The sequence below is a fragment of the Scardinius erythrophthalmus genome, assembly GCF_964197995.2.
Source record: "Scardinius erythrophthalmus genome assembly, chromosome: 22".
Classification (NCBI taxonomy): domain Eukaryota; kingdom Metazoa; phylum Chordata; class Actinopteri; order Cypriniformes; family Leuciscidae; genus Scardinius; species Scardinius erythrophthalmus.
The window spans coordinates 32,041,469-32,067,778 of NC_138242.1; the positions used below are offsets into that span (position 1 = coordinate 32,041,469).

At 36.0% G+C, this 26,310-nt stretch overlaps 1 protein-coding gene across 1 annotated transcript in view; it reads right to left on the bottom strand.

Moving 5' to 3' along the window:
• The window catches only part of scn5lab (sodium channel, voltage gated, type V-like, alpha b), a gene marked incomplete at its 5' end in the record, with an annotated part of 121,825 nt that overhangs the window by 90,159 nt on the left and 5,356 nt on the right, over positions 1 to 26,310 (bottom strand). The window contains 5 exons of the mRNA XM_081353428.1: positions 284 to 481; positions 1,426 to 1,567; positions 15,173 to 15,236; positions 20,814 to 21,062; positions 23,654 to 23,745. Coding sequence (XP_081209554.1) covers positions 284 to 481; positions 1,426 to 1,567; positions 15,173 to 15,236; positions 20,814 to 21,062; positions 23,654 to 23,745 — 745 coding nt within the window. The remainder of the gene's footprint in view (positions 1 to 283; positions 482 to 1,425; positions 1,568 to 15,172; positions 15,237 to 20,813; positions 21,063 to 23,653; positions 23,746 to 26,310) is intronic.

Below are 26,310 nucleotides of genomic sequence, written 5' to 3' on the forward strand. Positions count from 1 at the left end.
GTAGTTTTAGAAGTAGTTTCACCTCTAATTATGAAGACAGAAATGCAAAATTGTAGTAAAGTACAATTTTACTGTAAAATGAAAATTAAAGTACTATATTCAAATTTTCATTTTACACTACTAGTTACACTTACACTTGGGAAGTGATGTCAGGCTATATCAGGATTTCAGTTTTATTTCGCCCCATTTCTTTAATGTTATTTAATGAATTATTATCATGAACCCTGGTTTGGGATGTGAATGGAGACATGCACAGCTGATCTGAACGGTGACCCGGACGTACCTGCTGTTCCTTCTTCAGCTGCTCCATGGCGAGCTGAAACTCCTGCTCTTTCTGCAAGGCTTCAGCGATCGTGGCCTGGTTCTGCTCCTCGTACGCCATGGCCACCACAGCCAGGATCAGGTTCACCAGGTAAAAGGAGCCCAGGAAGATCACCACCACAAAAAACACCATGTACGCTTTTCCCGCGGAGCGCAGAGTCTGTGCATCACAGAAATGGCATCGAATCACAAGGGCTGCAATGATTCGCAAATTGCTTTTTCATTTGTTGCTTGAGATGTGCAATATTATTTCACAAGGTTCTAATTAGATGCATTGGTCAGGCTGACAAATCAATCATTTTGAGATAATCTGCACTGGCCAAAACAAACTCAATTACCAAAATCTGCCAAAAGTGAATGAAGGAAAATAGATAAATAAAATTAATTTCTATATACAATACCATGCAAAAGTTTGTTGTTTATAAGATTTTTGATGCCAAAATATATACAGTATATATATATATATATATATATATATATATATATATATACATATTGACTACCGTTCAAAAGTTTTTAATGTTTTTGAGAGTCTCCTCTGCTCACCAAGGCTGCATTTATTTAATTAAAAATAGAGTAAAACATATTTTTTTTTAAATATTATTACAAATTAAAAGAAATATCGTTTACTGTAATATATGTTAAAATTTTAATTATTCCTGTGATCAAAGCTGAATTTTCAGCATCATTACTCCAGTCTTCAGAGTCACATGATCCTTCAGAAATCACTCTAATATGAGGATTTGATGCTCAAGAAACATTTATGATTATTATCAATGTTGAAAAGAGTTCATATTTTTGTGGAAACTGATACATTTTATTTTTCAGGATTCTTTGATAGAATAAAACAGCATTTATTTGAAATCGTTTACACCATTATACATGTCTTTACTGCCACTTCTGATCAATTTAATGCGTCCTTAAATAAGAGTATTTTTTCTTTTCAATACTTTTGAAAGGTAATGTAAATGCATCTCAATTGCTTTAAGTAAATTAGAGGGAAAATCGGGAACTTATGGCAGATGTTGAACAACCTGTACATTAAACCGCATTCAGTTGATGGCTGAATGTCACGTAATGAGAGAGAACAGGAAGAATACTGACGTGATGATAGAGGTTTTCCCAGTAATCTTGAGTCATGAGTCTGAAAAGGGAGAGGAAAGCCCATCCAAAGGTGTCAAAGCTGGTGTAGCCGTAGTTTGGGTTTCGTCCAGTCTTCAAACATTCAAAACCATCTGGACATTTGCTGCAGAAAAGAGAAATAACTAGTTCTTAAAGAGGCCATGTTTCAAAGTGATGTTGTTTCAGGCTCTACTAGAACAGGTTTTCCTGCTTGAATGTTGATTATTCTCCTCATATTCTCCATTGTTGCGGCTCCTCTCTTCCCAGTCTGTCAGTAACGCTCTGTTTACTTCCTGTCTCTATGAAGCCCCTCCTGCTGAAAAGCATACTGTGCTCTGATTGGTCGGCTGGAGCAGTGTGTTGTGATTGGTCGAGCGCTTCGAGTGTGTTTGGGAAAGCCCCGCCCCTTACCATAACCGCCAGTTTAACACACTACTGACTAACTCAACCAGGCCCCGCCCCTTTATTCTGCGCATGAATTATTATAATGAGGAATATTGTGACGTGTTCGTTCCCGGAAGAAACTCGAGACTACAATGAGTTCAGAAACACTGACACAGATGTAGAGAAGAACTTTTTCATGTTAAAAAAGCAACATTAACACAGTGAAGAAAGATGAACACGGAAAAAAGCATAACAGGTCATCTTTAATTGCATCAAATTGTTTATAATTACTTCATCAGGGTTATTAAATTCTGCATTATGCAGGTCAGACAAGTAATTAGGTGAGGTCAATTTGTAAAGAAAGAATACGCTCCTGCGCACACATATATTCAAACGCGCATATCTATAGATTAAACGCATAATATATGCATGTGCAAATGAGCATTTTTGAAGTTTACACGGAGATGAGAACGTTTTTCAAAAATTTTCAAAACTTGCACCTTGGATCCTGTTTCAAAGTTTGCGTTCTCGAGCAGCAAACACTGGTGTCGTGTAAATGAGCGGCCGGAGCGCATTACAAGTTTTCTGTGAGAACGGTGTCGTGTTAGCGGCCCCAAAGTTAATAACTAATGATCTTTGCAACAGAAGTGAATCAATCAAAACTAACTTTATCTGGACAATAACTTTATTCTAGAGCTGCTGTAAAGCCAAAACAATCTCTGTTACTGTAATCTCCTATTATCACTGTAACACTATGTCCTAACCAGACGCGATGCGATAAGATTCCAGCGACAAATAATTTGTCTGTCTACACTAGACGCAACGTGACTGCGAGATGCGTCAAAAACAATCATAACCCACAGCCAATCAGAACAGCGTGTGGGCGGAGTCAGCCGATCAGAACAGCGTGTGGGCGGAGTCAGCCAATCAGAACAGTGTGTGGGCGGAGTCAGCCAATCAGAACAGCGTGTGGGCGGAGTCAGCCGATCAGAACAGTGTGTGGGCGGAGTCAGCCAATTAGAACAGTGTGTGAGCGGAGTCTCGCGGCAAGTGCACAGCACCAGAGAGCACTCGCACAGCAGAGAGTGACGGCAATCGCAAGTAAATGGATAAATAGCTACATAATCAAATTCACAAATATTACACCATTTAAACATTATTAAAAATTCATAGGCTACTGAGTTACTAAAACAATCTTTGTCAAAGAATACACTTGCTTGTTCACAATTTCAACGTTTTTGTTTCCATTTGTTTAATTTGAAGATCTGAGGTGAATTATCCATTGTTGCTTTTACAGCCTCAAAGCTGGAGCACTAAATGATATTCAGAGTCACATGACACGCTTTCAACATTAAATAAAGCACATAAACAGCACCTGAGATTATCATCGCCACACTTTGTGTTTGTTGTTCCAGCGCGACGTCGCGGCTGGTTAGGACAAACACTCTGATTAACATGGAAAAGAGGCATTTTATTGCGCGTCGCGTCACGTGTAGTTAGGACACAGTGTAAATCTGCTTTGAAACATTATATTGTTAAACGCGCTCTATAAATGAAGGTGACTTGACAATAAACTCAAACTGATATCCAGAGGGACCTTTAACATAGGCACCAAAGGTGAGCGATCTTTGAACACTTTGTCTATGATATATATAATACTCATAGAAACTAGTAGTGAGAGGCTGGTGGCGCCAGTGGTGCGAGTCTGTGCCCGTCTTCTGCCAGTCTCGTTCCCTTCGGGCAGGCGGCGACTGGCTCTCAGCGACTGGCATGCTGGAAGTGTGAGGGTGCGGGTGACGGGCGCTATCGCACTCACACACCTCGCCGTGTCCCTGAAGGACGTGCTAATGGACGGGCCCCACTTCATTTCGATTTGGACAGGGGCCCTCGGACCCCAGACACACTGATATCAACCGCGGTTTCCTTTCTCGTGTGGCACTCGATGCCAGAACGTGCTCTCCGACCCACACTACTCTACAGCAAACTTCAGCACAAATACATACTGATGGTTCAGTTATCAACAAAACAACAACAAACAAAATCAGTATTGAGTAAATAATATTTCATCATGGTTTTAAAAACAACACAAATACATCATGGTTTTAAAATCAACATTTAATCAGGATTTTTGTCCATATTTGATCGTTATTATTTTATTATAGTTTTAAAATCAACATTTAATCAGGATTTGTGTCTTGTTTTCCCCTTGTTTTTGTCTTGTTATAAAGGAATAAATGAGAGTTCAATTGTTAATTTTTTTTTGTTATTGATTATATAGTTTTTATTGATGATAATAAAAAAAATTCTGTATTATTTTATCATGATTAAAATTAACAATAAATATTAGAAACGTTTTTATCAATATTTTATCGTTATTATATTTATCATAGTTTTAAAATCAACATTTAATCAGGATTTTTGTCTTGTTTTCCAAAAAAAAGCTAAGGAATAAATGAGTTCAATTGTGACATGTTATTTTATTTCATTTATTGCTAATATACATATAGTTTTTAAATTAATCAGTATTATTTCATTATGTTTTTTTAAATGGTTTTAAAGGCATATAATAAGTATTTTTGTCTTGTTTTCCAGTAGAAAAAAAGTGATAATTAAATTAACATTTTTTTAATTGTTATGATTTGTCTACCAGTTTAAGATGGCAATAACTACTGTAATCAGCACCTTTTTTTGTCAAGTTTTCTCGTATAACTATCTAAACATCCTTAAAACAAGATCATTTTACTGGAAAACCAACACTGTGCAAAATGCTAATACTTCTTTTCTTGTTTTAATCATAAATCTTAAAAACTACAACAAAAGTATATTCTCTAAAAACAAAGTCTTACGCAATTTTGCTTTCAAATGAACCTTGTTTTAATAATGTTTACAGGGAAACGGGGGCAGAATCTGTGATCGGCTCATCACTGATCATCTATATTCCTGTGATCGGCTCATCATTGATCGTCTATATTCCTGTGATCGGCTCATCACTGATCGTCTATATCCCTGTGATCGGCTCATCACTGATCATCTATATTCCTGTGATCGGCTCATCACTGATCATCTATATTCCTGTGATCGGCTCATCACTGATCGTCTATATTCCTGTGATCGGCTCATCACTGATCATCTATATTCCTGTGATCGGCTCATCACTGATCGTCTATATCCCTGTGATCGGCTCATCACTGATCATCTATATTCCTGTGATCGGCTCATCACTGATCATCTATATCCCTGTGATCGGCTCATCACTGATCGTCTATATCCCTGTGATCGGCTCATCACTGATCATCTATATTCCTGTGATCGGCTCATCACTGATCGTCTATATTCCTGTGATCGGCTCATCACTGATCGTCTATATTCCTGTGATCGGCTCATCACTGATCGTCTATATTCCTGTGATCGGCTCATCATTGATCGTCTATAGTGGTTCTGCTGCTGTCATTGAGTTCCAGCACAGAGTCACTTGGAGAATTTGTCAGAGAAGCCCACTCTCAGCACACTGGCAGCTGGGATCGCATTGCCGGGACACAAAGCATTTTAACATGGTCTATTTCAGGCGCTAGAGAGTCCCTCTGCCCTGTTAGGGTCCCGAGAAAGACGTGGCCGGGCCGATGGACTTTGGGAATTTCTGTTGGTGCCGTGCGTGTAAACCAATATGAAGACCTGTGTGTTGTTGAATAACTGTTATGTTGTTATGAGCCAAGATGTACTCAAGGTTACTTCCTATGGGAGTCTGATCTCTGAATGCTTCTGCCGGGATCATGTGGCCGATCAGATCAACCGGATTGACACGGGCAAGATTAAACGTATCACTATAACAGAATACAGTAACAAAGAGACAAAGAGAGCTCGGATGGCGAGATACCGATGCTTTATTGGATGAAGATGATGCTGAGATGTTTAGGAATAGTAATATAGAGGATCAGGGCTTGTGGTTGGATGATGCCAGAAGAAAAAAAGCCACCGTTGGACTTTTGGAATAGATTTGACATGATGATCCTGATCCTAACCCTAACCTAACCCTAACCCTAAAGGGGGTCGCGGACACCGGACGCGCAGCTCAGCACCACGTCTTTTAAATTCGAACACATTATTCTCTATGAGAGTACACACACCGGCGGCGCCTTTCTGCGTCTGTCCGCGGCGCCCAGCAACGGCTCAGGACCGTGTTCAAAATCCTGCCGCGCCACAGAGCGCCATTTACATAATTTTATATTAAATTTACATTTATGTGTCTCAAATCGTAGTTAATGTATATACGGACTTCACCCTGTGCTGCAATATACATTTAGTTTTATATTTATTTACAGAAATCAGAAAATTGTTGATGTTATCGGATTTTCAGGTGAGAGTTGTCCTAGACGTGGTGCGGCGCGGCGCTGAGCTGCGCGTCCGGTGTGCGACCCGCTTAACCCTAACCCTAACCTAACCTTAACCCTAGACTAACCCTAACCTAACCCTAACTCTCTGAATAAACTGTTTTCTGATTGAAATTACTTATTGTGGATTGGGCGATATCTGGAGATGTAAGAAAAATATAATATTACGATATTATATAATATTAATATTAATATATATTTTTTTTTTATTTATAATTTTTTAGTTGTTTGCCTTTTGGATATGGATATAATCTTCTCTATGTGACCATAAACTAGAATGATATAAAAGTTACACATGATTTTTTTTTTTCATGTTGATATTGCTGGAAATATAAAAGCAAGCAAAATTGATAATATCATAATGATCTGAATGTACTTCTTATTTGGCTGTTAAACTTCCCAGAGATACTGGAAATGTTAATGGTTGACCAAAAAAATGCATTTTAAGAGCATTATCAAAAATATATATTTTGATAAGGCTGAAAATATTAATATATATAATGTTTTTTTTTTTTGCTAAATCATCCCACCCTACCAGATACCAGGACCAACTAAGAGAAATCCCTGTTTTTTCAAACTCTTTTGACAAATTGAGCCTCTAGGAGGAGGGAGGTCATCAGAAAGCCAGTCTGATCCTCAGAGCGAGCGAGTGGAGAACTCACACACTTCACCAGAGCGAGAGAGACGAGGTGAAACGAGGTGACCGGTTTTAAAACGCCGTCAGCCTTCCACTCAGGTTTCCATCCAGGTTCACAAGGTGACCAGAGAGCTGTGCTCACACTAACAATGGCTAAAATAAGACCGCTGGATTAATTGACTTAATTGATCCCCGAGGGAAATAAACGAACAAGGGAAACAAACACACTGACATGAAGAACAGCAGCGTCGAATAAAGCCACGTGCTGTACCACGACACATGGAGATATTAATCATATTGATAACAAGAGCGTCTCTTTCAGAGCAAAAACACATGTGCTTCTCTCAAACATTTGTGTATATAGGCCATATCTTTATATATATATATATATATATATATATATATATATATATATATATATATATATATATATTTATGAAGAGTTCAGATGCAAAGGACTGTAAGTGCCATCTGAAATTTTCTTCTAGAATGATCATTTTTATAAAGCTTGTATATTTATGTTCAGTAATTTCACTTAAGTGACAATTAATAGGTCATTTTCATTGCCATTTAAGTGAAATTACTGAACTGAAATATACAAGCTTTATAAAAATTATCATTCTAGAGGAGAATTTCAGATGGCACACAGATGAACTCTTCATATACATATATATATACACTACAATAAACTATATATATAGAGAGAGAGAGAGAGAGAAAGAGAGAAGTGTAATAAAATTAGATGCAGATGATGCTGCAAATTAACGTTTTTGTCGACTAACAAATCTGACCATTAAAACCCCATCAAGCTGTTGCTCTGTTAGATTGTTGCATATTTACTGCGCTATTTCGAGTGAACCTTCAGCTCCATGTGTGTGACCTCTCAGTACGTGTCATTAAGGTCAAATATAGTTCTGTTAAAATACAGCCTGATCACGGTTTATTAATAGACTCTTGTTTTAATACACATCCACCAACACCCTACAATTAATACGACACACGAGACGACGTTTCAGTGGAGATGTGTGGAGTTCCAGGAAAATCACCGAGTGATACAATCAAGTTTGAGCGGCCAGAGTTGGTGAAGGTCAACGATTACATGCTACAAAAATATTTATATCCCACCATTAGCAGACGGCGGATCATATTACATAACACTGACCGAGACCGTTTACAGCAGTTTTGTATTACTAACAATAGAAACTAATACTAATAATATATCACTACATTTGTCCATTGCTCAGTTGTTTTCAAAACTCATGTGTGTGTCTCATTGTCTGTGCTGATGTTCAAACTGAGAGTCTTTTCTCTAATAGGAAGCACTGTGTCCGAATATGCCTATTATATAGTACAATATGCGAGTCGAAACGTATGTCCAAATTCACAGCACTCATTAAAGAGTAGACAGAAAGTCCACGGATGATGGACACTTTACTATAAATTATGAATTAAAACTATATCACACATTCATACTGTGCAGAACAGACGCAATGTAAGTTTTAAACCAAATGTACTATATATTATGTGATTTCAGTTTGTTCAGATGGTTTATGTATATGAACTAGTTCAGAAACTGGATCAATACTTCATATTCCCCACACGGATCAATCGCATCTGTAACATCTGTAACAGCTGCACATTTTCTAAGAAGTATTTTTGTCTTATTTTCCAGTACAAATATCTAAACATTTTTAAGTCAAATCAAGCTAAATTACTCGAGATATTAAGTCTGGGGGGAAATATATATATAAAAATTAAGCAACTTTATGCTTAAAACAATCACAAATATCTGCCAATGGGGTCTGAAAAATTAAACTTTTCAGATTTTTTGTTTTAGGCTTAAACTCACTTCATTTTAAAACATTTTTCAGAAAACAAGACTTAATATCTTAAGCCAGTAACTGTATCTTGATTTAAGAATTTTTAGATATATGTACTGAGAAAAAAAGGAAAAACAATATTGGTTGTCTAAAAGTCCAAAGAATAGTTTTTTGTTAGTTTGTTTTCTAGAAAGACTTGAGATAATGGGTGGATTAATGTACAGTGGGATGGAAGTGGTGTTGATGGGCAAGCCATATAATGCCAGAATAAAGGCTAATAATGGCTGAATACAAACAAAAGAATAACGATAAAACAATAATGGAGATTAAGTCTCATTCACAGCAGAAGTGTGAAAGGTTCGTTGAGTGAGAACAATGGCACATGAATCGAGCCGTTCTCCTCGCCAGACATTAGACAATAGACTGCAAATGGGTGTTTAAAGAGCAATAAAATATCAGCCTTCTCTAATAACTCACCTGACATGATCTTAGAAAATGTTTTATAAAATTCATAGTTTCAGAGACATCATCCACAGATCTGAAATGAAGCATGACCACACTTGAGGCTTCAGGCTTCAGTTTAATAGTGGTTGTTACACTACATTCACATAGTATTTTTATACATTTGACAATTATATTCTTAATATTTTTGTTTTTTATGTTTGAGCTTATAAATCTCCATGTCATTAATTCTGAGTCTTGAACTGTAAACTCTCCAGTGTTGGCTTTCTAAGTATATGTTGGTTATGTGTTTATTCAGAATGACTTATGAGCAGCAACCTTTTTATTTCGGAGAATGTCATTTATGCCCCACTTGCCAAAATGTGGGGTTTAGGGTTAATGTAATAAGATCATTTTTGCAAGTACTGATTAGTTTAAAGGGTTCGTTCACCCACTAATGAAAGCTCTGTCAGTAATTACTCTCCCTCATGTTGTTCAACCCCGTCAGACTTTCCTTCATCTTCAGACACAAATGAAGATATTTTTGAGTAAATCTGAGAGCTGTCTCACTCCTCCATAGGCTTCTCTGTAATCGAGATCTGCATCCCAGAAGAGTTAGTAAAGACATCGTTAAAATAGTCCAAGTGACATCAGTGGCTCTACCTTAAGTTCATCAAGCGTTGAGAATACTTTTTGTGAGCAAAAAACAAACAAAAATAACATCTTTCTTCAACTCTTCATGTTCCTCTGTGTGTCTCTGAGTGAGTTGACGTAGTGTAACAGCGCAGCGCTTCTGTACATCAGAACGGAGGCTCACTATTGGCCGACGCTGGTCATGTGATGCGTGTGATGCTGGCCAATAGTGAGCCTCCATTCTGACGTACAACCCAGAAGCGCTGCGCTATTATACACTACGTCAGCTCACTCAGAGCAACACTATGGAAGCTTGTTTCCGCCACTGAATAAAACATTTTAAAAGATAATTGCGACTTTTTATCTCACAATTGCGAGTTTACGTCTCGCAATTCTGACTTTATTTCTCAGAATTGCGAGATATAAAGTCAGAATTGCGTGAAATAAAGTCAGAATTCTGACTTTTTTTCTCGCAATTGCGACTTTATATCACGCAATTCTGACTTTATATCACGCAATTCTGACTTTATTTCACGCAATTCTGACTTTATATCTCGCAATTCTGACATCTTTTCTCACAATTGTGAGATATAAAGTCCAATTCTAAGGGGGGAAAAAAGACGGACTTTTTTTTTTTTTTTCTTAGAATAGTTTATATCTCACAATTCTGACTTTATAACATGCAATTGCAACTTTATATCATGCAATTCTGACTTTATATCTCCCAATTGCATGATATAAAGTCAGAATTCTGAGATATAAAGTCACAATTGCGAGAAAATTGTGACTTTATTTCACGCAATTCTGACTTTTTATCTAGCAATTCTGACTTTATTTCTCAGAATTGTGAGATAAAAAGTCAGAATTGCGTGAAATAAAGTCGCAATTGCGTGTTTTAAAGTCAGAATTGCGAGATATAAAGTATGTAAGTATGTAAACTCGCAATTGTGAGATAAAAAGTCGCAATTATCTTTTATTTTTTTGTGGTGGAAACAAGCTTCCATACAACACAGAAGAACATGAAGAGTTGAAGAAAGACGTTATTTTTGTTTGTTTTTGCTCACAAAAAGTATTCTCGTCGCCTGATGAACTTAAGGTTGAGCCACTGATGTCACTTGGACTATTTTAACAATGTCTTTACTAACTCTTCTGGGATGGCAGATCTCGATTACAGAGAAGCCTATGGAGGAGTGAGACAGCTCTCAGATTTACTCAGAAATATCTTCATTTGTGTCTGAAGATGAAGGAAAGTCTGACGGGGTTGAACAACATGAGGGAGAGTAATCACTGACAGAGTTTCCATTGAACCCTTTAACTCTTGCTAAGGAACTAGCTTGACCGAGCTTCTGAACACTGATGAATCTTCTTTAGGAGCTTCTGTTTCTGACCCTCGTAAACCGCAGTCTGTGTAACAGGCCTGTATTACACCTATAGACAAACACCTCTCTGTTTCCAAGGGCTGTTTTATCAGAGGTGGACACGCGTTTGTTTGAGGCCTTTATCACTGCGGGAGACAGACGGATTTGTCCTTTGTCTGTTTCTGGCTTCGACCAGATGTTACAATCAACATCTACAGGCCACGTCGTAACTCACACCAACGGCCCATTAGGCAGCGAGACCTTCACATCCGCGGCCCGATAACTCACAGAGAACAACGTGCACTTTCCATTACATCTTCAATATATTCCACTGCAAAAACGCTCTGGATTTTGAAATGTCATGTTATCGATTAGCACTCGCTTTTAAGATAATGTTTTATCCATTTGATTCTCGTAGAACGAGTGCGGCTGCCGGAGACGGAGGAATAACTTTCCAGACGCTCAACATGTTGAGTCTCGAAACATCGAATCCCGCAGAACGGCAACCGAGGAGAGAAATCCTAGAAGCATCCGACGGATAATGATTCAGCGACTTTATAATGACTTTAAGGTCCATTAAAGTCTGGCTATTATTTATCTTTTTATTCTTGCTGACTACTTTCTCTCAAAGTTAAATGGAACAAAACAATAGCAGTTTTAATTCATATTTTTATGCTGTTTTTAACTTTATTATTATTAATATTATTAGTGGTGTTTAACCCTTTAAAGTCTGACATATGAAATAATAGTTAGAAAAAATGTTTTTTGAATGGAATAGTTTATTATTGCATATGCTTGTTTTGTGTTATATTTCGTCAAGCTTTTATGGCTCATATAGTGAGAAAATGGAGGAATAAAGGTCCAAACTGAGCAAAAATATGCAATTTGGTGCAGATGCTGATATTTATATGAACAAAAAGATGAAATTCTGTAAATCAGTGAGATCTTTATAACTGACATACAGTAAAATCATTTAAATATCAGTCGTCTCTGCCAATAATTTCTTAGTAAGACGATATTTAAATGCTTCGTTTATTATCGAATCTCTGTAGTTTTACAACTTTTAATGTAATGCAACACAATGATTGACAGATGAACTAATAAACCTTCCTCAAGTAAACCAAGGTTGCTTCAGTCCAGTTGAAATATTACTAACAATATCAAAGTTATTATGATGTTTACTTGATAAAAATCAAATTTCCCAGCTGAAGGTGGACGTTTGCAGAATTATACTAAAAGGCTTTGGTGTTTAACCCTTTAAAGTCTGACATGTGAAATAATAGTTTTAAAAAAAATGTTTTTAATGGAATAGTTTATTGAACCTTTAGATTTTATTTTTATTTTTTTATCAAAACACAATTGCATATTGCATTTTTTTATCAAAACACAATTGCAATTGCACAATTGTTTTTATCAAAACACAATATTGCATTTTTATGTTTGTGTTATATTTCGTCAAGCTTTTATGGCTCATCTAGTGAGAATATGGAGGTAAAAACAGCTCAGTTTTATTCAGAAGCCCAAACTGAGCAAAAATATGCTATTTGGTGCAGATGATGATATTTATATGAACAAAAAATCAATGAGATCTTTATGACTGGCCTAAAATCATTTAAATATCAGTCGTCTCTGCCAATAATGTCTTAGTAAGACGATATTTAAATGCTTCGTTTATTATCAAACCTTTTATATATTAAAAATGTTTAAAACATTTAATGCAACACAATGATTGACATATGAACTAATAAACCTTCCTCAAAAGCCTGATGATCATATTTCAGACTTTTTTCAGATAATCAAGTAAACCAAGGTTGCTTCAGTCCAGTTGAAATATTACTAACAATATCAAAGTTATTATGATGTTTACTTGATAAAAAGACGTGAGCTGAAGGTGGACGTTCGTAGAATTATCCTAAAGGCCTTTTAATTGCTAAAAAAGTCAAATATCAACCCACATACCCGCAATATTGGTGAGTTTTGACTGGTTTTCTTCAGAAACAGACACGGAGTGTAAGAGACCGAAGACGGCACGACTTCTCCAGTACCACATGTTTATCAGCCAGTTCTTGAGGTTCCCGTGGGGAGAGTTTATATGACCATGAGCAGATACTGTACAAATCCCTCAAGAGAAGACGCTTTAATACAGTAATGTACGGCCAGCTGCCATACGCTCTCACACACTCATATACAATTAGCAAACACATGCGCTGACATTCCTCTCAGCTATTCACACTAGCATGGTATCCATCATAGTGGGATTATTATATTTATTCAGCACTGTGTAGAAGGATATACAGATTCTTGCTTTATACATTTCATTTCAACTACAAAATACAAATGATTTTCTGAAGTTGTAAATAAAAAAAATAGTGTTTTACAGTGAATTCAGTTGCTGTTTCTTTGTGATTGCTTGTGAAATTAACTAGCAATTATTGAGTGATAAACCCCTTTTTTTCTGTGTCCTTGTATTATGTTCCCTTTTTGTTATGTTATTATGTTATGACCCTAAACGGATTCAATACAATTCACGAAAAATCTGGTAAAAACAACAGTAAACCTTTAATTATTAATACTTCTCACACCTTACAGCAAAAATAAACATGTGAAAATTATTTTTTAAACTATTTTTTAACCATTCGTTTAATATTATAAACAGTATTTTTTTTTACTATTTCGATTTTGTTTTATTTTAAAACATTTTTTGTTTAATTTTTGTGTGCTTTCCTGAAGCAACGGCAAAATCATGAGTTCGATTCCCAGAGAAATTAACATTCTTGAACTGATAAAAGTGATACATGTTTTTGTGATAAAAGTATCTGCCAAATGCAGAAATGTAAATGTAAATACCCTCTGAGAGTAGCTGAGAAACTGACTTAAAAAAATGCATAAAATTAACCATGAAATTGCAGGTCAAATTGACCGGCGAACATCAAAATCGTCAGAAATTTTGTACTTGCATTCCACAACATCTCAAAACTATGCAGACATGTTAATGACCCGAAATGAGAAATTGTCAACATAAAAAAAAAAAAAAATATCCTAGTTTATTTCAGTATTTCCGACAACTCGATTTTGTACAGGGGGTTATTTTGACTAAATATCATGAAAAAAGCAGTTCGGCGCCATTTCACACAAACACCTTCCTCTTGATTCAAGGGCTTCATTGGCGTCTGAAGCGAGTTAATCAAGGCCACTGACTCAGACATGCATTCTGCTGAGTCAGACACTTCAGAGACACAACTATATTTACTTTAGTCAGACTCAACACCGCCCGCCTCTTAGATCCGTCATGTCCTTGTATAGCAGCTGTTACACGTAAGCTGACTTTTCCAAATGTAGTTCGGACATTCAAACGTGTTAATGTCACTTTTAGAACACGGATAGTCCCGCCCCTTAATTCTGATTGGCTGAGCCACGTTTGAAATACAGTAATGACCAAACATTGCATTAATAGCTTTCACTCACAATCTACCATCTGTTTCAATCCACGAGCCATTTAGATCACCTCTCAAAAGAAGAAAAACGAAGATATGTGATTCATAAACAGCTCATGCTGCAATATTTCAATCACTAAAAATCACTGAAAAACGCCTTAATGTATGAAGAACGTGATATTAAACGATCAAATTCAGTATACACCTTATAGATGATGCATACTATATAGGCACGCGGATGAGCCCAGAATGTGAATAATGCACGTTAAGCATTTTCTATAATGGTTTTCAATGGGAAAATGGTCAAAAGTTCATATTCTGGGTTCATTTGTTCACCAGTATATATATTACGCATCATCAATCATCTGTATACTGAATTTGCAGTTTTAAAATCACTGTCTTAGTACATTAGCACAAATCTGTAGCGGCTTGTGAACCATTCTCTCTACTACTAATTATAGCACCAAATAAACATGAATGAACATCAGAAGGAATGCTGAAAGATACAGAACAACTTAATTAACAACCATCGTTAATTAAGTAAAATACCGTGGTAAAATCACTGTGCCACAACCTCGAGTGTCTTATGCAATTCAATCAAAACACATTAGATACATGAGCACATTAAACTTACCCAGCATCACTTGCATTCCCACATATTAAGGCGTCTTTGGCTCCTTCCACTTTGAAGTAATTATCTAGAAGAATGACAAATAAAATCTGAGATTTAAAAAAATGCAAATGCTGCAGATGATTTATGACTGATTGCATCTCTCAAAAATACAGTGTTTTCATCTCAGATAAATGGAATCTCAATTAAAGTGATAAAGATAAAGATTTACATGACATTTACTACTCAAACGAAATGAAAATTTCACGTTTAATGCCGTCACTGTACTGGAGGTTCAAAGCCCGCCATTGTTTACGTGCTTGAAAACTCCAGCTCTGATTCAGAATCTTAAATTATAAATTAGATAATTGGATAGTTAGCCTACATATATAAAACATACCAGCTCCTTAAAAGCTTCAGTTTGACTTCAGCTGAACTACTTTAGATTGAGTTTGAAATGCTTCTCAGCACTGCAATCAATACATGTGGATGTAAAGCAGAAACGGTTGTGACATCCAGTGTTTTGCACTGAGCTCGTGTGTGTGTTTCCCCCAGTTAGAGAGAGTGGCTGAGAGATTACATGAACAACAGCCTCAGGTTGGCATCCAGAGCCCTCCATTTTATCTGCTGTCATTTTCATGCCGTCTCTCACTCACTCGAGGCTGGAGAGCCGCCGGCGACGCTAACGTTAGCGCTCGTGTTTGGCAGACGTCCCAAATCCCGATCTTACCGTCCAGCTGTCGGCCTTCTGTGCTTCAGCGTAACCTTAACCGTCCTGGAGAGCAAGGTTACCGGCCTGAATATATCGCGTTTGATCGCTAAAGGTGCTTTTGATTATACATCTGGGGTGTGTTTCCCGAAAGCAACGTTAGCTAACTATTGTCGCAAGTTCTGTCGTTATCAGCAGTTCAACGAGTGTGTGTTTCCCGAAACCATCGTTCGCAAACAGCATCGCAGAGTTGTGTGTTTGGAGCGACAGTTCTCGACCTGATTTATTGGACTCAACAAATCCTTATCTAGAGCAAAATAAGCAAGCTGACATGCAGTACAATCTATATCTTTTATTTAGAGTACATACAAATGTCATTTACGTCTTTTAGCTTGTCAAGAGATTTAAAGTGTTGTTTTTGAAGAGTGCGCATGTGTGAACGAGCTCTAGAACGAGTCTATGATTGAATCTGGAAATAAAGCAAAATAACTGAGAAAAATGAGAAATAGTCCTCAGATGTCATGTCTGTAATTTATAGCAAAACATCTAGCGTTACTTCGATCTCAAACAGATTCATTAACAGTAGTTATCACTCCAACACCTGCGTGACGTCATTAACTAACGTGGTTGAACGACCAATTTGGCGACAATTTGGTTTGGGGAAACAGTCGTGACTCGCTAGTTGATTTATCCAGCGATGTGTCGTACTATAGTAGTGAAGCGGCGAGTTACGGCGCTGTACGGGACACACACTCCTGATTAGGGTTGATTAGATTTCTCGATTTTTAATCAATTTGAGTCTAGTTTATGCTGTTTTTTGAACGAACGAAACATTTTTTGTAGCGTCTGACATCTGATAGTCACAATACGCTTTGTGCTTTCATGCTTTTGATATGAATCAAAGTCTGAGCTTTCAAAATCGATCAGTTTTATATAGAAATCGAAAACTTGAGGTCAGGAATTCGTTATGAAAACAAGTGTTTACGTAACAACGTTTGTATTTCAAAAAACGAACTGGAGTAAAAATATTTTTGTCAATAAAAATATATTATTAGAATGTTATTATTACATGTTCATATACAAATCATTTGATTTATTTTTTTATAAATCTATACAATTAAGACAATTAATACAATCGTATACAAGTCAATTTAATAAAATAAAAAAATGTATACAATATAAATTTTATAAAACATATTTTTTTTCAAATCTGTACCTGATATACAGTATATCCAAATGAATCGATATCAGAATCAGGATCGCAAGCTTTTGGATCAAAATCAAATCGATACACTGCAAAAACTGATTTTCTTCCTCAGTATTAGTGTCTGGTTTTCAGTCCAAATATTTAAACATTCATAAATCAAGATGCATTTACTTGAGAAGCAAAGTGACTTCAGATAAAGTCTTGTTTAATGATGTTTTTGCTTAAAACAATATCATATATCTGCCAATGGAGTCATAATAATAAACTAGTTTCCCCCTTGAATTAAGATTATTTTCTTGACCCCATTGGCCAATATATTTTCTTGTTTTAAGCTCACTTAATTTAGATGAATATTTTGCAGACTGGTTCATCAAGTCCATCAGACCTGTCGAACTCCATTAGCAGTGGTGTGTAGAGTGTTTTAAACTCAGGAGGAGTGTTTTGGTTCTGTGTTTTGGACCATGAACACCATGACGAAGCACATCAGGAGAAAGTCTTGTCTATTTCTGTCTGTGTCCTACATCTGTGTTCTGCGGGTCAACTTATCGAGTGCCAGCTCTGTCCTAATTGCTATTCTAATGAAATGAGACCAACCCAAAATAAGACTAAATCTCGTCTTAGACGTCGACTCTTCTGACTCTAGTCATCTAACTGCAGAATTATGATCAACGTGCTTCATATTACAACATGTGATCAATGTGTCAGAGGCTGCAGGGTTCATTCAGGTCCTTTAGCCAACTGGTAATCTCTTGTTGACTGTGTCTGAAGTATTCATTCAATCAAAGCTAATTGTAAGTAGCAAACAAGTGTGATTATGTAACTACGGGCCGGCTGCATAAACACAGCCATCATGTTAGTGTCTTAACTCGTCAAACCAACTAGCAGTTAGTCAAGGACTTATCGTAATTAATTAGACCAATTTACCTTTTAATGGTATGAGCAAAAAAATTAATTAAGAAGAATTAGAATTTTGAGTTAAAGTTCTAAAAGAAAAATAACTAAACAAATTAAAGCTAAATAAGAATTAAAAATAAATATATAAGTACATACCAAAATTACTAAATCTTAAATTAAAATTAAAATGAACATTGAAATACAAAAATGAAAGCTATAATAAAAAAGTTGAAATAAAATTAAATGAAAATATTAAATGAAAAACTTAACCATTTAAAAACTTGAAAAACTTTAAAGAATTTGAATTTTAAGTTGAAGTTCTAAAATTAAAAAGAACTAAATAAGAAAAAAGCATTTAACAAAATTACTGAACACTGAAATTATAAAAATGAAAGCTAATTCAAAATATTAATAAACAGGCCTACAATAAGTAAATAATATCAAAATTGGATTACAGAAAAGACAAACTTTTTTATATTTCAATGGTTTCTTCTAGAAAGTAATGAGACTTTTACTAAAGTCTCCTGAATGCTTCACACTCACTTTCATAGCTCTATAATCTCGCTTTAAAGCAGTTTTTACTCTATTCTCAGTCTAATCTTACGTGCTAAACCCACTCAGAAGACCTTAGCAACTGTCCACCCACACGGAGATGTGTGAGATGAAGCGAATGTTTCTGCTAAGCATTCAAAGTTAACGGTGTGTGTCCACTGGCACGGAGCGAGCGTTTTCAGTTCATTCCTATGGAAGTCGAGCTTCACGCTCGCGCAGTGCATTTTGAGATTGACAGCGGACCGGAGAAAGCGCTGAGAACGGCGAGAGCATCAAAAAGGTTGGCCAATTCTTGACTTTATGCAAATATCAAGCGAAAAACGCAGTCGGCAGCCAATCGCTGTGAGGTTCGGGATGTGACGTCTGTCCTGAGAGTTTACAAATATGCAGATTGTGCCGGAGCTTATGCTGAATTTAGTGCGCAAATCATTTTGTTTACGAATGACAGAGTTTGCAGTTGTTATATATTTATGTTAAATATTTTATTTTGGATGTGTTGATTAGATTATATTGGCTGGGTTTATAAAAGTGAAAGGATATCTATGCTTGGTGCATTTGGAAACAATTTCTAAATGTAATCGCGCGCATCTCTGATGATTATACTGTCCGTGTGTTGCAAAAAACTAAATGTTAACTTTATGCAAATGAGAAGCGAATTTCACGAGCGACAACCAATTAGAGGGACTGTCAGTGGAGCTCACGTCACCGTCTCGAGTGTCGAGTGCAGGCAAGACGCCAAAGAGATCCGGAGCGATTCACTGTGTTATATGATTAGACCGTAACCACATACTATACATGGATATAATAAAATAAAATGATGCATGGAAAATAAACTGTCGACTGTCTCAGTGAGTTTGATTGATAGTTCGTGTGTTGTAATATTATGATGCAAGTTTAGCACTTCTGCACAGTTTCCCCTGCATTATGTTGACTATTAGGGACAAGAAAATTGATTATTTGTCAAATTCGAATGACGCTTCAGTAATTTATGACAGTATGAGTGAGTTTAATTTGTTGATTGATCGATCGTTAATCTAGTAAATGATTTAATCCACTGAACACTGCTGTGATAATATAACAACACTCTCCAACAGCATAATGATACTTTTAATTCTTTTAAAGCCTAATTCCTAGTCAGAGTAGAAAGATATCTTAGTTGTATAAATCACTTGTGATGGTTTTTTCTATAGATATGGCCAGACGTGCAGTCTACCAATAACATTAGAGCGACAGCACTGGAAAAATCTATTTTCATGATTTGTTATCACAACTTTTTATCCTTTGTCAAATCAACTTAGTTCAGATAAAATAATATTTTGAGTGTATGTTACTTAACCCAATCTCCTTCATTGCACTAACCCTTTAGAACCGGCTGTGTCGTCGCCGACACAAACCAGCAAGCTGTATTCATTTCACCGTAACTCTTCAACCGTTTGCACTATCAAAACCAGTAGACAGTAGAAAACACCCTTTCGGCAATATACGGCTTATTACGGTAATTTCATGCTTTCCGTCTGCAAATGACAGCAGAGCGGGAAGGAAGGATTTGAACAGAGCGATACGAAGCGCGGCCGGTTAGAGTGTTTTGGATTGCATAAAATAATAAAAGAAACAAACAAATACATGGAGAAAGAAGTGTTAGACAGCAGAAGAGGGGATTGGGATGATTTTTAATGAAACTTGGGAAGCGGATGGCCATTAATCTTTCACGTATCTTAGCATGTGGTGTGTGTGTGTGTGTGTGTGTGTGCGTCTATGAATGCATGCATTTGTATGTGTGCGTGTATGAAACAAAGTGTCCTAAATGAAAACTGTGCAACCCAATGTCGCAAAAAAGACTTGTGTATATGTGTATTATAGTTTTTTTTTTCAACTTTAAAGTGTTAGTTTCTTTCATGTGTGATTTTTCTGTTTTTTTTTCTAAATAAAAATCAGTAAATTGTTTCTCGTTTTTTTTATTTTTGTCTATTTAAATTCTATTGACAAACTCACCACACACAGTAATGGTCAATAACTGTAATTTGTTGAAAGCTATTTTTCTTCTGAAAATGATGACACCTTGAACTTGAAGATTGTTTTAGAATTTTACAGTCAAAAAAATCTAAATATGTAGAAAAACACCTATTTTAGCTTCAGGGTCTAAAGGGTTAACTCAAATTTTTAATTTCAACGAACTCAAAATGGCAACCAGGTAACTTACTTTTGTATGTTAAACCAATAATAACTTTTTGCAGTGTAGCGACATACTGGGCGTTAGATACAGATGATCTACTTGAGGAAGTCATTGTTTGAGCTTCACTGACCTTCATTATTGTTGAAATCCTCCAGCGAGGGCCAGGTTCTGTTATTGCAGAAGAAAGTGCTGTTGTTGTATGAAGGTAAGGTGGTGTTGAGACAGTGTGAGGTGCTGCGGACACACTTCTGACGCAGGTTCCCCATGAAGAGCTGCAGGCCGATGAGAGCGAACACACTGAGGCAGAAGACCGTGAGGATCATGACGTCCGCCAGCTTCTTCACCGACTGGATGAGCGCGCCGACGATGGTCTTCAGGCCTGAGCGAGACACACCAGCAGATCAGAGGCTGATCCTTACGCTCAGCCGGGCTGTATTGAGTTTGAATGGAAATTATGTGCTCATTTGCACTTATTTTAATTTGTGGTTGATCAAATCAAAAGCAATTGTCATTTCATTAGATCAGGGTTGAGCACCATTCAAAATTTGATTGAGCATGACTATTAAATTCAGACTGAATTTGAATTGAGAAAGCAAATAGAATTCAGAACCGTCGTTGAAATACATATTATATAGTACATGTATAATTATTATTTTTAACATTAAGTTGAAAATGTGTGGGTGACATGAAAACTGTACAATTTTTATAATAATATATTATTAACAATAATAAAAATATATTTTTGTACATTTTATTATTTTTAATAACTATAAACGTTCTTGAAATATTTTTCATGTATTTAGTCTAATACATATTTTAATTATTAAGCTGAAAGTGTATAAGAAAATATTTTTTTAAATGTTGAAAAATGCTCTAGAATATGAAAATAATATATTAATAATATATTTTTATTTATTTTTAAACTATTCCACTGTTACAGTTTCATAAATCATGCATAATTACATGCAACTAACCCTAAACCAAACCCTAATCCTAACCCTAGTACATGTGTTCATTATTATTACACAGTAATAATTACATTACTTGGTTACACTTAATATGAAGGTACTTACATTTATACAATTATAAATGTAAGTACTGTTACAAAACCTTATTTTTTTCCCATTGCAATTCAGAATTTCTTCCCAATCAAATTCTAATTCAACTTCCAGTAAATTGTTGCCAATTCAAATCAAACTAACACAGTTCTGAATGTTGCCAAACCCTGGATCGCATCATTAATGCATCAATCACACACATTACAGCACAAGCACAGCACGGCACATCTAGGTCTGTCTTCACAAACATTTGTGGGTGCGGGAAGCACACAAAATGTGACAGTTCAAAACAGACGCTTCTGTGGAGCCAGAACCTGCACTCTTCGTGCGGAATTTACATGCATGTTTAATATACAAGCATAAATATGTGTGTGTTTTTAACTTTCATGTGAATAGCTGTATTTCTGATTCCATAAGAAGCGTCGGCTCATTGGCTCAACATGCAAAGTCATGTTCCTCTACATCTACCCATGCCTTTAACATGTCAACCACCACGGTGCAATGAGACTCTCGGGGTGAGGGAACTGAACCCAGCGCTGACAGGTAACGGTAACTCGAACCGTCAACCCTGATGTCATTTCACTTGTGTGTGTGATTGACCTGTTGTGCCTGTAGTTAGCCGCTTAAGTGTCTAATGTTAACAGCTTTGACTGAGCAACAGGGCCTGGCGTCCGTTCCGTTAGCATTTTTACCATTCATTTTTTCCATAGGGAGTTCGGTTAAAGTGCTAACTAATATAACCAAACCAACCAGCTACGAGGTGAATCACATCATTATAAACTTTCATTTAAAGCCAAATTTAAAAAATAAATACTAGACTGTACTTAATGGCTTCAATGAGGAAAAGAACTACAATCCCATGAATCATTGCGAATGAAAATCAAAATCAAAGTATTTTAATAGCATCGCAAGACTGACTCGATTACATAATTTGCATGCTTCATCAGAGTGGGAGGAGCTTCCGCGTTATTTTGCTGCTATTGGCTCACCGCAGCTCTCTGATTGGAGGAATTGTCTGTAAAGCATCATGGGTAATGTAGTTTTTCAGCAGTTAGACATGATTATTTAAAAAATAAGTTGAAATAATGTGGACTGATGGCTTCAGCAATAGCATATACCATCGATTCACAACCCTTAGCTCACAGTAGGTTTATAAGTTAAGATCAATTTCCTTATGGAGAAAATTAACGGATTTGTATACTTTCAGAACCGGACTCTATGGCAGTTGCTTGGAAAACTCAGATGTAGAGTAATTTAAAGTCCCCCTGTAGTGAAAATCCAGCTTTTAATGATGTTTATGTGTCTATGTGGTGTTTTTAATATGATTTAAGACAAACCATGTGTAAATTCATAAGTCGACAGCATTGCTGAGTATTTCCTCCTTAAAACTGCAGTGAACCAAAGACAGTCTCAAAAACACGCTTTGAAATCGCTGGTGTTTCTGACGTCACAAACTACCTTGTAACCAATCAGATCAACGTGTGATCGTCAACCAGTGGATCTCTGAGCTGAGTGAGTGAGTGGAGGCGGGGCTCATTTGCATATTCATAGAACCGCGCATACTAAATGAGGCGAGGGAGTCGAGTTACATTCAAGATATAAGGAAAAAAAGTTTAAATATGTAATTTTAGTGATCAAAGATGAGTTTTAAGGGATAAAATCATTGACTACAGGGGGACTTTAAGAATGTTTAGATATTTGTACTGGAAATATTTTTTTGCAGTGCAAAGGCGGGTCTGGTCTGATGGTTTTAGAGAGGTTTTGTCCACTTAAAGCGGCTAAATAGGCTGGTTTCAGTTTTTGCCCATCACAAAAGTCTCATTTTCTACATTCTGCATGTTTCCAATAGTGTTTTGGAAATGCTTGGGTCATCCATTAGCACTGCAGGCCTTGGCGTTCGTCGGCCTCTCACCTGGGATGACTGAGATAGTTTTCAGTGCTCGCAGAACCCTGAATGTCCGTAACGCTGAGACATTGCCCAGGTCCACAAACTCAGTAACATATCTGCAATAAGCGAGAATTGGAGCACAGACAATGACAACAACACCAACAACAGGCAAACAACAACACAGCGGAGAATGAAGCAGGAATGCTGGGAAGTTTCAGGAGCTGGGGAAGAGATGACTGGAGAACACAGCGCGGGAAGAACCGGATGCAGGAAAACTCCTGAGGTTTATTTTTTTTAATCTTTTTTTTTTTGGACTTGGACAGAGAGCAACACACTAAACTGTTTTCCTTGCGCACAGATTCAGGAACGTCTTACCTGGAATTACGGAAATAGTTTTCAAAGCGCGGAGGACCCTGAACGTTCGGAGAGCTTGCAGATTGCCTACTTTTATAAATTCTGTTAGAAACCTGCAGAATCAAATTACAGTTATATGGATAAAAGGACAAACAACTGAAAGACAGAAACAAGGGAGAAAATTAAAGCGTCAGGAAACTAAACAACCTCATGTGATGTTGTACATTTTACTCCCTTAGAGAAAGTTTACCAACAAAAAAATGTTTAAGGAAGGAATAGTTCACCCAAAGTAAAATATAAATAGCATATAATCAATTTATTATTGTAAATATTTTTATAACTGTTATTATTATTTTTTTTATCTAAATGGCTTTAGTTCTTTCTGTGGAACACAATTTTTTGTTGTTGCTGATTTATTATTTTCTATACAATCAAAGTGAATATTGATGATGCTCTCACGAACAGAACCATAAAGTTATTTACCAAAATAGCAACATAAATTCACAGAAAGCTTTCAGGGATTTCCAGACTTGTTTGTGACCTTTGAGCTAAAAAATATAAAAGCTTAAAAGATTTTAAGTTAATATTTCAAGAATTTAACACATTTGCATGTTCACAGTTCTCTGATATCAAATGACATGCAGGAATACAATTTTAAAATAAAACAATATATATATTTCCTCTCTTGTAGTAAGTGTTTTATTTTTGGTTGCTTTTATTTTAAAATAATTTAATTAATTTAAAATAATTTAATTGAATTTGCATGTTCACAGTTCTCTGATATCACGACATGCATCAATACTATATAAAAAAAAAAAATAATAATAATAATAAATATATCATCTTTTGTAGTAAGTGTTTTATTTTGGATGCTTTAATTAAAAAAAAAAAATTGTATGTATTTTGCATGATGTATTTTGCAGAACAAATATCTACCAAATGGGTCAGAAAATAAGATTATTTGTTCTTGTTTCAAACAAAAACCCTTAATTTTGATCATTTTTTTAGAATACAAAACTAATCTTGGGTCGTTTTGCTTCTCCAGTAATCTTGATTTAACAATGTTTAGATATTTATACTGGAAAACAAGACAAAAATATAGAACTTTTTTGCAGTGTTTGTATTTTTGGGTGAACTGTCCCTTTAAGTCGGCACAGATTTAGACGCTGCCTTGATTTTGAGAGACGGGATGAAGTCGTGTAACGTTGGCGGCTTTGTTTCCATATCAAATTTAATCCTCTCTGATCATTAACCTGATTAAATTACTGTACATTGAGCTGCTGGTCTCCAAGATACACTATATCACATTAAAATATGATTACGCTTGATGTACGACGCTTGAGCACGGCTGATCTGTTTCTATAGGAACCTGGTATTCGGCAGTAAGTGTTTAGTTTTTATCCGCTCGCCGTCATCCGTCTGGCTTTAATGAAGTCAACATCCCAATACAAGCGTGACTTATTGCAGCGGTGGAGCCTGAGGGTCCATCTGACGTCGGCAGACTCCCGGTTCAAGGACAACAGGCCTGTTAAAGCTTGAGGAATAAAGCCATAAAGACCAGCGAGAAATAAGCACTTCATCACTGTAAGAGTCACTGAGACGCTGAGATTCACACAGAAATCCAGCATACAGGTGTTTCGCTAAATAATACCATTTCTTTAGTTTCTTAAAGTCTCTTCTGCTCACCAGGGCTGCATTTATTTGATCAAAAATACAGTAAAAATAGTGAAATATTATTCAAATGTAAATCAGCTGTTTTCTATGTGAATATATAATAAAGTGTAATTTATTCCTGTGATCAAAGCTGAATTTTCAGCATCATTACTCCAGTCTTCAGTGTCACATGATCCTTCACAAATCACTCTAATATGATGATCTGATGCTCAAGAAACATTTAAATACACATATTTTTGTGGAAACCGTGATACATTTTTATGTTTCAGGATTCATTGATGAATAGAAAGTTCAAAAGAACAACACTTACTTGAAATAGAATCTTTAGTAACATTATAAATGTCTTTTCTGGCACTTTTGATCAATTTAATGCGTCCTTGATGAATAAAAGTATTAATTTCTTCAGTTTTGTAAATTATTAAACACTATAATAAATACTGTATTTTACAGTAATTATATTTACAATAAATGTTCATAAAATATGCACTATATATATATATATATACATATATATGCACCATATTCTAAAGCTTTCCATAAGACTAAAAACAAGTTAAAAACAATATTAAAAAATAACTTTTACTTTTTCTATCTGTGCATAGTCATCTTTAAAAGTTTATTCCCCAGGATATTTCAGATTTGAAAGTGAACAA